This window comes from Eptatretus burgeri, chromosome 4 (genome assembly GCF_056783735.1).
Source record: "Eptatretus burgeri isolate ZD-2024b chromosome 4, Ebu_testis_v1, whole genome shotgun sequence".
In the NCBI taxonomy this organism is placed as follows: domain Eukaryota; kingdom Metazoa; phylum Chordata; class Myxini; order Myxiniformes; family Myxinidae; genus Eptatretus; species Eptatretus burgeri.
The window spans coordinates 20,639,513-20,656,859 of NC_140964.1; the positions used below are offsets into that span (position 1 = coordinate 20,639,513).

The 17,347-nt window shown below is 42.8% G+C and overlaps 1 protein-coding gene across 4 annotated transcripts in view; it reads right to left on the bottom strand.

Moving 5' to 3' along the window:
• Nucleotides 1-17,347, bottom strand: part of LOC147027598 (uncharacterized) — a 198,810-nt gene that overhangs the window by 19,254 nt on the left and 162,209 nt on the right. For all 4 annotated transcript variants that reach the window (XR_015057127.1, XR_015057126.1, XR_015057128.1 and 1 more), the window contains one exon: nucleotides 11,410-11,541. Coding sequence is in view for 1 of the 4 variants with exons in the window: in XM_085877131.1 (XP_085733257.1) it covers nucleotides 11,410-11,541 (132 nt within the window). In the remaining 3 variants the exon portion in view is untranslated. The remainder of the gene's footprint in view (nucleotides 1-11,409; nucleotides 11,542-17,347) is intronic.

Below are 17,347 nucleotides of genomic sequence, written 5' to 3' on the forward strand. Positions count from 1 at the left end.
ACCTCAGTTGGGGGCTTTGTAAGTCAGGGTCATGCAACAAGCAGGGTTGCATATGTCCAGGGAGCAGAGAGAGCTGAAAGAGCCCTCCAAGAATAAGCGAAGTGAGCACGAGTCATGGTGCAGACGGTCTCTGGAGCGAGTGATCAAACCAGCCATGGAGCGAGCGATGGAACCAGCCACAGAGCTCATTCCCTGGATGTGCCAGCAATTACACAATGATTCACGCAATCATTTACTTTTACTTGGAACGCACAAAGAGTCATCACCAATTTCCCTTGGAACCATTCAGAACAGCGGTACTGACACGCATTCACAATTTCCTCTCCAAATTACAAAGCATTCAACGCAGTTCTCCTGACACAGCACATTGCATCATCACCCTCTCTTCTTCCATCTCCCCTCTCCTTTTCACGTTGGGACCATGTAAGCCTGCAGGCTTGTGTCGGGTGAGAGAGGGGACGCTAACAAGCCCCGCCTTCTGTATCTCTCTGTCTATCAACCTCACTTGTCTGAATTCCTCGAATGAATGAGGTGCTGATGTCTGCAGATTCAGGTTAAGGATTGCCTAAAGTGCATGTGTGCTCTTGGCTAAGATTATTCTTTCATGAATTGCATTCTTATGAATACCTGCCATGTGCTGAACAAGGAGTTTCCTTTCCAACCTGCCCGAGTACCTCTTTCTCCATTGGCCATGAGTTAAACATTTGTGTGTAAAGAGTTGATGGGAGTTTTGCCCTGCTGATTTGCTATGGTTATAGACTAGCTGATGCCCCACTCACAGTTCCACTCAGCCGGACCTGATCTAAATAGGCGTGTGGCGCTGAACATGGTTCCCTATTGGGGGGGGGGAGAGGGGGGTAATTTACCATGGAGATAATGTGGGAATTGGACGCGAGGTTGTGTGTGGTTGTTTGGCAACTTTGCAGCTCGTCGGTTTCAGGGTCAAAGGTCAGGAAGCGGGTTTGAAAAGCCCCTCGTGACCCAGCCAGAAAACCAGGAACAATATGTACTCACATTGTAGTACATACTTAATATTTGTACAGTCCTCTCATTGTAGTACATATTAACAGACATACTCACATTGTGGTACACACTTATGATGTAGTAGATACTTAATAGAAGTACATATGTTGTAGTAGTTGTCAAAAAAATTATATATAAATATATATACATACACATATATTCTTCAAGAAAGAAGGAGCATCCAATCAAAAAAGTAACGAGACCTTCCCTGATAATCTCATAATAAACAAGCAAGGGCAGATACTGTGTCAGTGGATGTTTCACGACCTTTCAGCAGGCTCTTTCAGACCAATAGACCCCAAACCCAAACACATGTCCACATTTTGTCCTGAGATGACAATTCGTTTACGGTCACGTTGGTTACTGCAAACAGGAACAGCATCAGAAATGGACTCGGAGACAAACGCAGACGGGGGACCTCTTACTCCCAAGAGGAATTTCAGACCTACATAGAACCCTAGCCAAGGATCAGATTTAATCACAGGTAAGTTGTACAGGTTGCACCATGCTTACTTGTGCAGGGATGACTCCAGGGATGCCGGTTGACTTGAATGGACAGTGTGAAGGAGATTCATCTCCAAATATCCTCATATATTTTCAATAATTCGCTTCCGTTTACCTTTGAAAAACAAACACCACTCATTATGTGGTTCTACATCCATTGTGGGCCGGTTCATGCTTATCCATTGTGGGCCCGGCCCTCTATTTTTTTCCTTCCGTAACTTTACACGATCTCCTAGCTGGGTGGTGTGGCTTCCCTGGCAGGATCTTCCTGTATTCTTCTGACACGGCACCTCGGCCTCTGATGTCATCCCGACCCGAGCTGTTTCTTCCTCTCCCGAACTATGAGGGGGAGGCCTCTCCTGCCTTCCACCTTCTGTTACTCAATGCCACATGATGCTCGAACCCCCATCCCCAGGGTGTTCGGCTCACCTTTTAGAAACTTCCTTGCCTCTCTGGGTTCTAACGAGCTCGGTCCTGAGCACGCCCAATGCCCTTTGCCTCTGAACCTTCCTTTCTACAAGCCACACCCCAAGTCCATCAATGAACTCTTGTACCCCTAAAATAAAATTATTTACTTCTTTCACACCAACACGGGAGTGGTATCCATTCCAAATCCGTTGGATCCCCACTAGTTATCTTTTAACCCTCCCAGGTTTTCTTGGTGGGGAATCCTTCCTTCCGCAGTCATTCCTTCACATCATCTCACTCACCATACTCATACTTCAACACATTCACATGCCCCCCACCCCCGTACTTCTATCACTCACATTCATCGCCCATGCATCCATGTGTGGGAGAGATGATGGTGTCACATCCTGCCTTTTACAATCCCTTCAACTCACTTGTGCTTTCCTTTATATTCGGCTTTCACCCCTTTTACCAAGCACATCCCCTCTTACTCTATGGTCCCCTCTACATTTCACATGCCCAGAGTGTATCATGCCAGTCTTAGCCCCCCACTAATCACTCCTCTATTAACTTCTATCAACTACACTCCATGGATAACCTCAAGGAGAACACACACACATACATATATATGTATATATATATATTTATATATATTTTGAGGTTAAAATATATACATATATATATATATATACCTTAAAAAAATATACATGTATATATATATATATATATATATATATATATATATATATATATATATATATATATATATATATGGGGCTGCAAAAGTAGGTATACAGTAAGGATTATACCATTATTACCAGTATTATAATAGTGGTGCTAGGATTCATTTAATACTTGAATTCATTAAAATCCTTTTTCCCATTTTTAATCTTTTTCTTTTCGGAATTTTTTCTATAATACATCTTTTCCTTTTTTCTTTGTTTTGTGTGCACCTTTTGTTTTTCATTACTGTATACCTACTTTTGCAGCCCCTGTATATATATATATATATATATATATATATATATATATATATATATATATATATGTATATATATGTATATATATATATATATGTATATATATATATATATATATATATATATATATATGTATATATATATATATGAATATCTGCCGGACCCCGCCATTTGCAGGGAATACGTTCCTGAAAAATTCCGCAAATGTGGTATCCGTGAATGTCAGAGCATTGTTTCAATGGGAAAAAGTGGGATAGGTCCCGTCGGTTCATAATTCATAAGGAATAATCCAAAATCCCATGAAAAACTGTGAATACATCATTGAAAAACGTGAATACACCAGCAAAAAGGCAAAAAAAAAAAATTCCCCAAAAACTATACATACACCCACAGAAAAAAGTGAAAACACAAAAAAACAAAACGTGACTATGGCACAAAAAACCGTGAATATGTCCGTGAAAAACGCTAAAACGTGAAAAAAAAACCCCGCGAATATGTGAAGCACAGGGCCGTGAAGGGAAAAGCAGGTCACATTTTATGAACCATAAATATACAGGGTCCGCAAAGAGTGGAATGGTGAATGTCAGGGGTCTGACATTGTATTAAAATATTGGGGTTGTTTAAATTTACTCGAACTTACGTTATGGCTTTTTTATTTTTTAGCAAAATAGTGATAACTGGAAGGGCAATCAGTAGAGTGCAGACCTCTGCCACACAATGCCTGATCCAGTAGAATATATCAGGCCAAATAAATTTTTGATATATCATGCTATAATTATATCGTTTTTTGCCTGATCTCTCAATGGTAAAGAATCACTGAGGAAGTTTTAGTATCCGGATTGTCATTGGACCTTAACCAAAATCTAACCAATTCGGCCTTGTCACACAGCCATCCTATCTACTAAATTTCATTTGATTCAGTCCACAATGTTTTGAGATATCCTGCACACAAACAATCAAACAAACAAAGATTTTGTGCAAAGCACGATACTTGCAAAATTCATCAAACAAATTTGACCTTAAAAATAATTGATGGTTGAATTCAACGATCAAATATGCAAATCTTCAAATCTTTTTTTTTTTTGATTCTTCAAAATCAGATGAAAATTGATGATTTTAGAAATTGGACTTTGTTGACCTTATATAACATTGAGACCTCAAAAATAATTGGTGGTTGAATTCATTTACATGATATGCAAATCCGCCAAAATTTTCAAGTCAATCTCATGAAAATTGATGATTTTAGAAATCCCTCCAACATCTACCTTTTTACCTCATAAATAATTGGTGGTTGAATTTAGTTACATGATATGCAAATGCTGTTCAAATTTCCAGTCAATCAGATGAAAATTGAGCATTTTATAAATTCCACCCTCGTTGCTGACCTTTTGGCCGAAGTTGACCTCAACAATAATTTGTGGTTGAATTCATTTACATGACATGCAAACCCTGTTCAAATTACAAGTCAATTGAATGAAAATTGAGGATTTTATCAAAGGCACAAAGTTGTTGACCTCTTGACCTCAAAGACACTGTGCTTCTTGCTTATGATGAACTCTTACCAAGTGGTGAAGTTTAGTGAAGATTGGTTTGAAATTGTGACCTGTAGGTGGTTGAAAGACAGACAGACAGACATACAGAATAACAAAGTCAATAGATCAATATTCTTGAAAAATCTTCGATTTTGCAAGTAACAAACAAACAAACAACAAACATGTCACGCTTAGCACAACACTTGCAAAATCCACCCCCCCCAAAAAAAAAGTTGTCATGGATGCATTAAATTGTACATTTCATTGTGATTATAATAGATGACCTTAATCAAAGGTCAGGTCAATCGGATGAAAATTGACGATTTTTCAGATGAAATTTGATATCAGAAGTTTGACCTTGAGTTGACCTTTGACATTTTGACCGCAAAAAATAATTGCTTTCTCAATTCAGTGATGCACACTAGTTTGAATAGACTTGTTATTATGAAAGTACAAGCTGTAAAGTTTACTTATATTTGTTACAATTAAAGTATGCAAGCAGTATTTTTACACTGATTTCTCATTTCTCCCAATAACACAATCTCAAAAAAATTGCTCATTTGAGGTGAGATGACAATGATTAAATTAATCAAACATTAATTGCTGATTAATGTTCGAGTTCATAGAATAAAAATTGGCAATTTGTCAGACAAAATTGATGATTTTAGAAGCTTGACCTTGAGTTGTCGTTTGACCTCAAAAATAGTTATTTTCACTATTTAGTGAGGCACTATGCAATTGCTGTTTAATTCTCAAGTCAATCGGATGAAAATTGGCTTTTTCAGATGAAAATTGATGATTTCAGAAGTTTGACCTTTCGTTGACCTTTCACCTTTTAACCTCAAAATCAGTTGGTTTACCAATTCAGTGAGGAACGATGCAATTGCTGTTTAATTTTCAAGTCAATCGGATGAAAAAATGACGATTTTTGAAACTTGACCTCAAGATGACCTTTGACCTCAAAAGCAATATGCTTCTCAGTTGTGACGACCTCAACAACTTGGTGAAGTTTCATGAAGATCTGTTTAAAATTGTGACCTGTAGGCGGTTGAGACAAACAAACATACAGACAAATAGAATAACAAGCAGTCAGAGACTGGTACTTATGAAATCGTCAACTTGACCTCTGACCTTGTCTAATAAAAGCTGTCTCCAGAGAAGGTAGCGACGTAAACCAGAAGTTTCTACGATGATTCTGCACCAAACCATCAAAAATCGCAATGTCGACCAAAGCGAAAATCTCCATTTCTCCATGCAATTATTTAATATTATTTTATCAAAGTCACAAAACCGTAATATTCGGCCATCCACCAACAATCTTTACATAATCCGACGGCTTAGCGAGTCAGGCATGCGACGATAACCTTTATTGGGATAAAAAATGACTTTTAAACACCATCTTTATCGAAAACACCATCAGCGCGCACACGGAAAACCATTACGTGACTCAATGCTGCCTCTGCTCGAGCGCACTGCACCACGTGACGACCTGTGACGCGGCGAGTGAAATATTTTTTATACAATCTTAAAACGTCTCCAAAACATCCGATTTTTAACAGAATTTCGACAACCGAGTTTTAAGCGTCCTAAGCGATCACAAAAACCGAAGACAAAATTAAACTCGAAGTTAAAATGAACTCATAACGTCGAGCGACGCAAAAATACTGCATTTCTCCACATGAATTTACGGAATTATGTTTGACCTCACTGTGACCTTGACCTTTGACCGATTTTGACCAAAATCGAATCAGAGCTAGCCATCACCCTCCTGAATCGCGTGGTGTAATTTGACATTGGTAGCTTCTTCCGTTCTCGAGTTATCGTGCCTACAAACAAACACACAAACAAAAACACAAACAGAGGACGGAAGTCATCAATATACTTACGAAATCTTTAGATTTCGTAACAAAGTTGACTGACCAATACACTTGGAAAAATCTTCAATTTTGCGAATAACAATCAAACAGACAGACAAGGATGAAAACATAATGTCCTTCACCTTCGGTGGCAGAGGTAACAAATTCCTGATACAAGGTAGTGTGAAACTATTTGTGAGGGTGTTAAATTAAGTTTGAAATATTGGTGCTCATTTGTTAAGATGCTTATCCGAAAAGTAAGCGAAATCAACAGGTTCTATAAGTTGCATGCTTAGAATAAAATGTTAGTTATATCTATCAAAACCAATTGTGAACTTTCGATGCCAGGGCCCCAGGGTGAACTTTTTTGGAGAAGTTTCACGCTGAATATATGGAGTTTCAGCTTTGCAAACTTCAGTTCGTAATAAAACAGTGGATGAAACACAATGAAAATTATGTCTTACAATTTGGCCAAGTACACATCTTTGTAACTCTGATGTGCAATATTTACTGAAAATGACAAAACAAGCATTAAGAGGTGTGCAATTTTTATGTCTGGAAAACATATTGCGATAATAAACAGGGATTTAAAACTGTTCTTTGTAATGATCACATAAAGACCACTCAAGAGGTTGAGTTAGAAGTGTATTCCATAACTTTTCTGCATCACATTGCAATATGACTGATAAATGGTATAAAATATTAGATACGTGAAGGGGGTATCCGGCGCTGCCCAGTGGTTACCTGACGTACCTACAGGATGTTGCCTGGTGCTGTTCCAACCCTGCTGGCATTACAAAAAAAATCAATTTCTCAGTTTTTTCATTTTTGTGGGTGCCTAAAACACTTCCCAACACCGACTAAGGAATGGGGTTGGGGATAATTTAATATTACCTTTCACATAGCCAAAAAGGCTGAGGCACAATGGAAAGATGAAAAAAAAATCCTAAAAAAAAGTTAACTTTTTTTCCCAAAATTTTCCAAATATATTTTGTCCTAAAATACTCCCCAGCACTCACTGATGGACCTCTGAAAGTGTGATGAAGATCCATTCAGCTATCTTTGAGAAAAAATTGTGACACACACACACACACACACACACACACACACACACACACACACACACACACACACACACACACACACACACACACACACACACACACACACACACACACACACACACACACACACACCTCTCTTGTCATAGAGATTTCCTGGTGAATGATTCAAGTCATTGAAAGTGTTTTAGTTTTTAAACCACTCTGAATTCTTAATGTATGCTAAAAGATCGACACATTGACCTTGAGTGACGAAAATAGTGAAGCGAAGATAAAATACTGAAATATTGGATTGTGATTAAGAATGATTTAAATTTTGATCTGATCTGATGTCAAATTGGAGGCCAACAATTCATGAAGCCTAAAAGGACAGTTGGGATGGTTATAAACTAGGAACACATTGAACGAGACAAGATGTTGCTGTGGTTAAAGAATGCATATTTGATTAGGATTCAATTCCGAATCCCACTCACTGGTTGCATCATAACTGAGATTGTTGTGCCACCGATGCAATGAACCTGTACAGTCACCCTGGAAATTTGAATTCAGCTATGGTGTGGGTGATAACCTCAATCAACTAATGCTGGCAGACATCCAAGAGACGGTGGACACATTGATGCCTTACCCTGCATGCGAAGCACCAGAATGACAGTTGATAGCTGGGTTGAGATTCAAACCCAAGCAATACAGCTCAGAGGCGATTGTTAATACCTGCAAGCTATTTTGCAAGCCCGAATTAAACAAGTGGTAAACTCTAAATTCAACGCATAAGGAATTTAGATTTTAGGCATGGTAGCATTTCAAATTTACTGTGGGATCTTCAATTTTCACAAATGAATGCAAGCAAATGGGACAGCACACAACATCTTCTCTGAATGTATATCTCAAGAGACATTGCCCCTGATGGCAGATTCCAATAGTATTGGCAATCGAACTAAGAATGAGATAGCTCAACGGAAGCAACATTTTACTCAGCTATCTTTCCACGTGATAATGAAATATCAATAGTTTTCTCCCTTAACATTAGCGTATCGGAAAACAGAGGAAGTATACAAAAGTAAGTGCTCATCTCGCATGATTTCACAATCAAACTCGCTGTACACTCAGATTGTTTGATGCATGGGTTGTCCTGACTTTGCTGTCTATCTTCAGCCCTCCTTTCAAGGTGAATACAAACAAAGCAGTAAAGGTCAGACATTTCTCAGGCAGTGTATGTTGAACTAATTTGCTTTGCTTGTTCCCACCCAACCCATCATGCTGGTGAAGCAAAGTGCAGGTCTCTAATGAGTATCTTATGGCATTGAAATTTACATTTATGAAGGAAAAATTACATCTCAACCAAACTACAAAATAACCAACGAACAGGGTCAGAAAGTAAAGGATGCTGTAGAAAATTCTCATTAAAAATCCCACAGCAGGAAGTCACACATGCATCTCACTGTAACTTTGAATAAACTTTTGCGTCAAAAGGTCGACTAGGGACGTTGAAAAAGTTATCTGAACATGACATTCAGAATGGTCCAAGAAACGTCATGTTTTATTTTTCAATCTGCAAGTAGATAAGATTCGTAAGAAAAATATTTCCTTTTTCATCATATCATCTGCAAGTATTAAAAAATATTTTTTTTAAATGCATGGATGAAGGGATGGGTAGGGATGGTCACGAGAAATAATCATGTGAAACCATCCCGACATGTTTCTTTGAATAATGGCTGTCCCAAGAAAAGACACCAACTGTGTGTGTGTGTGTGTGTGTGTGTGTGTGCCGTGTGTGTGTGTGTGTGTGTGCCGTGTGTGTGTTGTGTGTGTGCTGTATGTGTACTGTGTGTGTGCCGTGTGTGTGCTGTGTGTGTGTTCCGTGTGTGTGTGTGTGTGTGTGTGTCGTGTGTCGTGTGTGTGTCGTGTGTGTGTCGTGTGTGTGTCGTGTGTGTGTCGTGTGTGTGTCGTGTGTGTGTGTGTGTGTGTGTGTGTGTGTGTGTGTGTGTGTGTGTGTGTGTGTGTGTGTGTGTGTGTATGCACTTGTGCATGTTTGTGATTGTTAAACATGAGCAGTGCCCCCCCTCCCTTCGGGTGGAATCATATGGTTACATAAAGGGGAATTTGATGTAGAGTACAATCTTTGCTGAAGCTAATTAAGTGCCAAAATTGACGTCATGGTAATTGCTGGTTCTGAAGTTGTTTTTTTTTAACCAGGAGTATATGACAGGAGTGCCTTTGTTAACTATATTCTACTAATGATTTACAAATGTTGTCGTGCAAACTTTACAGATGTGCTCACATTGTATTGGTACTGTATGTACTTTATAGACGATCTAACATTCTAAATGGCACTTACTTTATGGAAATATGTGTGTTGTTGCTCTCGATTGGACCTGTGCCAGCCCAGCACGAACAGGGCAGTGGCAAGGAGACAGTCAATCGACCTCCCCGGAGCTCGCCAGAGATTCTTCACATCCAATATGTTGTGGTTGCAAAGGGGGGCGGGGGTGGGGGGGTAAGGGGGATGTGCGGGAGAGGAAGAGGGGTGAGTGGATGGAATTGGCCGGTTCATGGGGACCAATCGGTATTATGATCGTGACCACACTTCCCTGATGAATGCGGGCAGCTGGGAAGAGAGGCGAAAATTGCACCCCCCCCCACTTCCATTTGGGGTATAACCATCATGAAGAAGCATCCCCGATAGTTCATGCATGTGCATTATTCGTACGTACTTTATAGACAGACATACTCTCACTCTTCGCAGTCCTGTACATGTTTTCATAATATGTACTTTATAGACACTGAACCCTGATAATATTCCACCGTTAACCATACCCATAGTGGTCTGATTGACCCGAGGGCAAATGTGTCCAGTGGCTCCACCCCCATCAGGCTGAATGACAGTCATAATCCCACCCACCCTTCTGTTCCCTTCCTCTTCCTTCACAAAGGAATGCAGTTTTGCATACTTTTTAAAAACTATTAAAATTTTGATCAGTTTGCACCTTTGCACGATAAATTTCAGGAGATTCGTATTTAAACCAAGTTGTAGCTTTCCCCAATTTTGAGTTCGTCTGTCAGAAAAGAATAATCATAAGAATAATGACAAACAAGCACTTTTGGGTCTCTCTTTTGTCGAGTTAAGCGATGATTTCCCAAAGTTTAATGAGAGTTTTGGGATGTGGAATTATCTGCAGATGACTGGCAGATAATTTATAGGTTTATAAGTTTTATCTTGGTAGATTTTTTTTGAGCATTTATGTTCTATTGAGCCAATGGAGTGTCCAGGCCATCCCAGCATTGATTATATAATGTGAAGTGTGGTGTTTGTCGGTGTGTTTGTATGTTCGCATGTTCGGCTGTTTACTGTTTCCGGCGGCCGCTTCCCATGCTGCTTTTAAAAAGCTCCACACACAGGCATAGCTCAACATTCAACCAGAAGAAATGCATTATACTTAACGAGAAACATTTTAAACGTATCAATACAACTTGAGATCGCAAATTAACAGAATGTTATACGATACGACCTGGAATAACAGGATCTCCTACAAGCTGTCTAGCCCCGGTTCGAATCTCGGCCCAGCTATATACTGTCATCCTGGTGCGTCACAGATTGGTGAATCATCAATGTGTGTGTCGCCCTCTGATGGATGTGAAACCAGGTGTCAGTCTACTGCCATCAGTTGGTGGATGTTAAATATCCCCATGGTGTCCTTTATAAAGAGTAGGTGAGCTATCGCCGGCACAGTGGCCAAATTCCTGCCCGAACCACTGCTGGGAAGCTTATGACAAACCACCCAGAATAACCCTTGCTCAGGAAGTTGCTTCGGCAGCAGCAACTCTCTGTGACAGACAAAAAAGTTGGAACTTGTTGAGCTCATGTGACTACCTTGCTCTGAGAAGGTTTTGAACGACACTTGTCAATGAATACGAGTATAAAAACAAGAAAAAGAAAACATACCGGTAAACGAAAGGAAAGCATTGTACACATCGTTTCCTTTTTCTGTGCCTGTGATAAACACAGCACAAGTCATGAATTGCCCATTTGAACAAAGATAGAGTATACCATGCTGTGATGGCCGGCCTTGTCTGATGGGTGAATTGCCTCTGGTGGTCAATTGAGAAGGTCTGGGTCCTTGACACAATGATCGATTCCAAAAGTGGCAAAACAGCAGCAACTCTGGAAAGGTTGTCAAAGCTGTATGCAAGGAAGAAGAGATCATTGACATGAGGGAAGTGAGAAGGAGATCACCCAACTGTACACAATAATTTAATAACACGATGACTATTACAAGACCAGGTCAAATCGAGTGTAAAGACCTAATAAATAATAACATCCCAATAGAGAAAGAAGCTAATGACAGGCCAAGTAGATTTTCAGACAAATGGCCATGCACTCATGTTGGTTTCAACATTTTTATGAGTTTGCACTTAAGCGACGTTCATATATTAGAAAATAAACGTTTCACAATAGTTTGATCTATGATTTGACACAAGGGGTCAGAAGTGTTTTCAAAAACATGATGCCCTTGGAGAAAAATCCCTCTCCCCAACATTAAATGAATCACTTTGAACGATGGCTCGATCACTGTCAGGAAGTGTGATGATGTATTGGACTATTTGTTCGTGTTCGTCCTGTCATCACACACTCAGGACGGCTGATGGACATGGATTTGAGTAACTCGTGTACGGACCCTGATATATGGAGTACTTTACATTATCATTTTGTTGGTAACTCCGTTACTTTTATATAAATGGTGTAATCTCATGTAATTTCAGTTTAAAATGTATTTTGAAAAAGTGTAGGACGCTGTGTGAAAACTCTCACTTTTTAAGAAAGTCAAGTGCAGTGGGAGAGAAAGTAAAGTGTGTGTATGTGTGTGTGTGTGTGTGTGTGTGTGTGTGTGTGTGTGTGTGTGTGTGTGTGTGTGTGTGTGTGTGTGTGTGTGTGTGTGTGTCATTGGTTGTCATCTCCAAATGTGGGTTTCAGAAGATGGAACAGAGCCACCTTATGAAACCCACATATGGAACCCCACTCCGTAAATAGTAATGCACACCAATGAGGCTCCCAGATCTAGAAGTATCCACCTTCATGGGTATGTGTATGTACGTCCACGGGACTTGAACAGTCCCGCCAACGTAGAATGAACCGAAACGATGGAGGCGGTTTATTTATTTATAACCCAAACATGGCGGTTCTAATCGCTCTACTGCAAACGGGACGAGGAAGGTGGCACGAGTCACTTTTCACTGAGTTGATGATGTTTATTTGTTTTTACTATTAACCAGAAATAACAAGACTCGGCAAGAAAAGGGATCCGGGGCGATTCGACGGGATGGTGTGGGATCGGGCGTGGGGAAAAACACAGACAATTCCAATGAATATACAGATCTCAAACCCTCTAAGGCACCAAGCACGCGCGCGCGCACACACACACACACACACACACACACACACACACACACACACACACACACACACACACACACACACACACACACACACACACACACACACACACACACACACACACACACACACACACAGTAGCTATTTCTGGTGGTCAGGCTGGACCGTGGTGTGGACGCAACTGTCCTTGGATCGGCGTCGGACGAGCTGGCCTTGCTCTCGTCAGGGGGGCAGGAGAAACCGTGGTGCTGTCGACCTCCTGGTCTTGGCCCAAGTCTGCTCACAGCCGCCAGGGAACCAGTTCTGGCGCCAAGTTGCGAGCAGGAGAGGGAGGCAGGTCCGCCCGCCGTTCGACGCCGTACTCCGAGTCAGCAGAACCCCAGAGCCAACCAAGGTGAGGCACGAGGCTCAGCAAGGCTCCAAGACACGATGAAGAACACGATCGAATCAGCACAACAACAAGGACGCTCTCCGCGCAACAGCCTCCACACCAAAAAAACACGATCGTTTTGTCCCGATCTTCTTCCTCTCCCTTTTCGACCCCGAACAGAACCTTTTTATCCTCCTGTCCTCGTCACTTCCAATCGAGCCGTTTATTGGCCCACCGCCGTCGCCTTCTGCCAATCGTGATCACGGGGCGGAGCCATCCGCTGCACTGTCCTGTGACGTCACGGCCAGTCTCCAGAGAATACCAAAAGGGGATTACGCAGACACACTTACCCTATCCCATGTCCCTATCTAATTACATGACAATTATCATTTCCCCCCTTGAAGAAATGAACATTTACTAGACAACTTATCACCACTGAATTGCTACTTATTACATCGAGATCCTGGTAAACTCGAACAGCATGGCATACCTAATTAAACATCCTAATTACCCTTTGAATGCATACCCCCCCCCTCAAACGTAACACTGCCTCCTCCTCTGGTACCGCAGCTCCTGCAAGGTATATCACAGGCGCTACCGTACCAGCCTTAACACTTACTGACTCACACCTAATTAACCTAACGAAATAAAGTAGGAGGGGCAATGGGCAGCGAGTCGCAGCTAACTTACCTATCCTGCTTAATGTACTACCCCCTTATGGCCTTATCCTCGCCTAAACAATCATTCGTTTTTTTAATTTTTAATTTTATCACATGAGAGCACTGAGCGAAGTTGCACTCCATCTTCTGGATCATCGCTCTTGCCCAGCACTCTTCCAGTGATCTGGGGAGGGGAAACAAAAGGTTCCACAAAAACACAACACTTATACTTTACATTCCTACTCTAAGCCTTAACGACACTATTCACAGGATATTTACACTTGACCGCCTCCCCCAGTGGATGCTAATAGACCCAGCGTTACCTGGGGAGCCAATTTTCAAATTTGCTTGCCCCAAAATTATGCGGACATCATGCCCTTGCTGCACATGTCAAGTTGTGCGGGATCGAGTGGGACTCATACATCTTCACAACACTCACACCATGGTCATCATCACATTTCTAGGTCATGGTCCTCATTTTAATCATGCAGGCTGAATCCCGTCGTGGCCGTGGGGTGGGTTACCACAAGATGATGGGGGCATCTCAGGTGCAACCATGCCCACAGGTAAGCTTTAGTCCAACCCGGATGTTTCTCCGCCCCGCTCCCTTTGATTCCCTCCCCCATGGTAGCCATCAGCTCTAATCCCGTACAACACTCTGGAAGGGGTCTCACTGGCTCCTCTGGCCTTCCTGGGTCGCCAAGGTCCTACCCGCCTTGGTCGCCCAACCAGACCCTCTCCCAGTTGCCTCCAGACACTGTCACCATTAGCCACCAGGTGGTGAATCTCCTTGAAGGGGGTCGCAATTCACGCTCACCGTGAGCTTCAGCAATCCCTGTGGACAAGCACATCATCCCCACCCACAAAACCCACATGACTCCCCCACCCCATCGGCCTTACATGTGACACCTGCATTTCTAACACTTCGCCGACCATGACCTTCCCTGTTACCACACTATGTCCAATAAAAAATCAATGTGTGCACCATACATTTCACTTCTTAACTTAAAACAACTCACACAGCACTTCTCACCAGATCCACGCACCAGCCATTGGACAGCCACTTGTGCCCGCATTGTTACCAATTACTCACTGTCCCGATTGTCACTCTAAAACTCAGCAGAACTTACAAACCCATGCCAATTTTCCCACAATTCATTTTTTTTCCACTAAAGGAGGGTACTTCGCCACAATCTCAGCAGCCGAGCATGGCCATATATGCTCAGCCCAATCTAGTCTCCCCGACCCCCGACAGTGATCTCCGGACCCGACCTATGAAAGGGCATCTCGGATAGACCTGGCGGTTCAGCAGGAGGATTCACCCATCTCCGAGTCTAAAAGTCCATTGGAGGGTCCCTCCATCGCCGGGTACCAGCAATATCGTTGCATGTGTCCTCTTCGCCCGCACCGGAAACAACTCCCCATAAAAGGCCCCCGTGAGTACCGGTGAAATGTCTCTTCCGGTTCCGGACCCCCTTGGCCATAATGGAATTGCTCTATTGGCTGGGCTGGACCCCGCCGCTTTGGCGCACTAACTACCGGATTACCCTTTATCAAACTTGACAGTTTCTGGCAAATTTCCTGAAACATTTGGGTAATGCCAATTTCTCCCAGCCCCCCTCCCTGATCCTGGATCTCCGCCTGTCGGATCGTCACCGATGGCCTCTCGGGCACCCGACCCGGCCGCCTCCAGGAGGCCAGCCTGGCTGGGCACTCGGCCGCTCGGTGAACGGTGGGTGGATCCTGGAGCTCCACTAGCGCTCGGACCTCAGGGTCAGGAAGAGCAGCTAAAAATTTCTCTCGTGCCAGTCTGTCCCACGCCTCCACTGTAAGGTCCCGATATGCGATCCTGACTGATTGGTAAATGTCCTGTGCCAGCTCCTGCACCGTCTCACCTGGCTTTAATCTGCGGTGCTGGAGCTGAGCCCGCACCAGATCACAGTTTGCCGCGAACCCAAACCGACGGCTCAACGCCTCGCAAATGTGGGAGCTGGTCAACATCCCTCCGCGATCACGTTTAACACATCTGCGGCTGGTCCCCGCAACGTTGCCACCAAATTCCCTGTTCGTTCCCGCTCATTCCACCCGTTTAGTCGGGAAATGCACTCAAATTGCGTCAGAAAAGCTTCAACGCTCCCTGACCCATCGAAATTTACCAGGGGGATCACTTTTACGGTGGCCCGCTTCTCAGTTTCTCCCTTGTCCGAATCCAGCCCAGGGATCAAACACCCTTGTGGCTGCGTATCCAATTTCGGAGCCCACTGTGGCCAAAGATGTTTTGTGGTGAGGGTCTCATGGGTCAATTTTGCCTCCTGTTCCAAACGTTGAATGGACCGATTCACCTCTTCCCGCAGGATCTTCTGGGCCCGCAGGATCTTCTGGGCACTCTACTTACAAAAGACGGCTCCACCAGGCCTTTATCCAAGACTTCATCTTGGCTCATAATTTTATCTTGTTCGTCCAAACGAGCCTCCAATCCTTTTACCTCCTCCGCCAAATTCATCCCTTGCTTCCTCAGCTCTCCCCACTCTTCAACTTGCAGCTGCATACGAGCATCCACACAGGCACGATGACGTTCCAGGCTTTCATCCACTTTATCAACCCGAATGTTCGTTGCATCAATTTTATCTACCAATTTTTTTCGTATATTTTCCCCCTCCAATGTAATTTCTACCTTTGTTTCCTCCAATCTATCCTCGAATTGACTTTGTATTTCTCCCAATTTAACATCCACACACTCCTGCATCTCAGTTTTCATTTTCTCCATCTTTTCCCCCAATTCATCCCTCATTAAATCAATCCGTGCACTCAACTGTTCCCCCATTACCCCAATCGATCCGCCATCTCTGCCCCCTGTGCCGTCATTTTTGCCCTCTGTGTCACGAATTGATTTCCATTTGTGCCGTCATTTCTGCCCTCTGTGTCACAAATTGATTTTCCATTTGTGCCGTCATTTCTGCCATTTGTGCCCCCTGTGTCGTCATTTTTGCCCCCTGTGCTGTAATTGCACTCATTAAACGTTCCAACATTGTCCAGATCGTCATCGTGCCGGTTTCCGGCGCTGCCAGCTCTGTTACGGGCGATGAAGCACGGTCCACGCTCGGAATGGGGGAGGTTCCAACCCTACCCCCGTCTCTCCCTTCTTCCCTCGACTCGCTGCCAGACACATGGCCTTCCTCCTCAAACATCTGCACATCCGCCATGGTGCAGAAGTCCCGTTTGCGGCCAATTAATTTAAATTTGAAAAATCCCTCCAAAATTTTCCCGCGCTCGCGCGCTTTTCTGTAGTAATTTTATATTCCAATTCGTGGCGAGATTTTAATCTTGGTATATTCTCCCGATACCAAATATAATTTAGAGGGGTTCGAACATCCCACTCCTGACACCAATGTGACGTCCACGGGACTTGAACAGTCCCGCCAACGTAGAATGAGCCGAAACGATGGAGGAGGTTTATTTATTTATAACCCAAACATGGCGGTTCTAATCGCTTTACCGCAAACGGGACGAGGAAGGTGGCACGAGTTGCTTTTCACTGAGTTGATGATGTTAATTTGTTTTTACT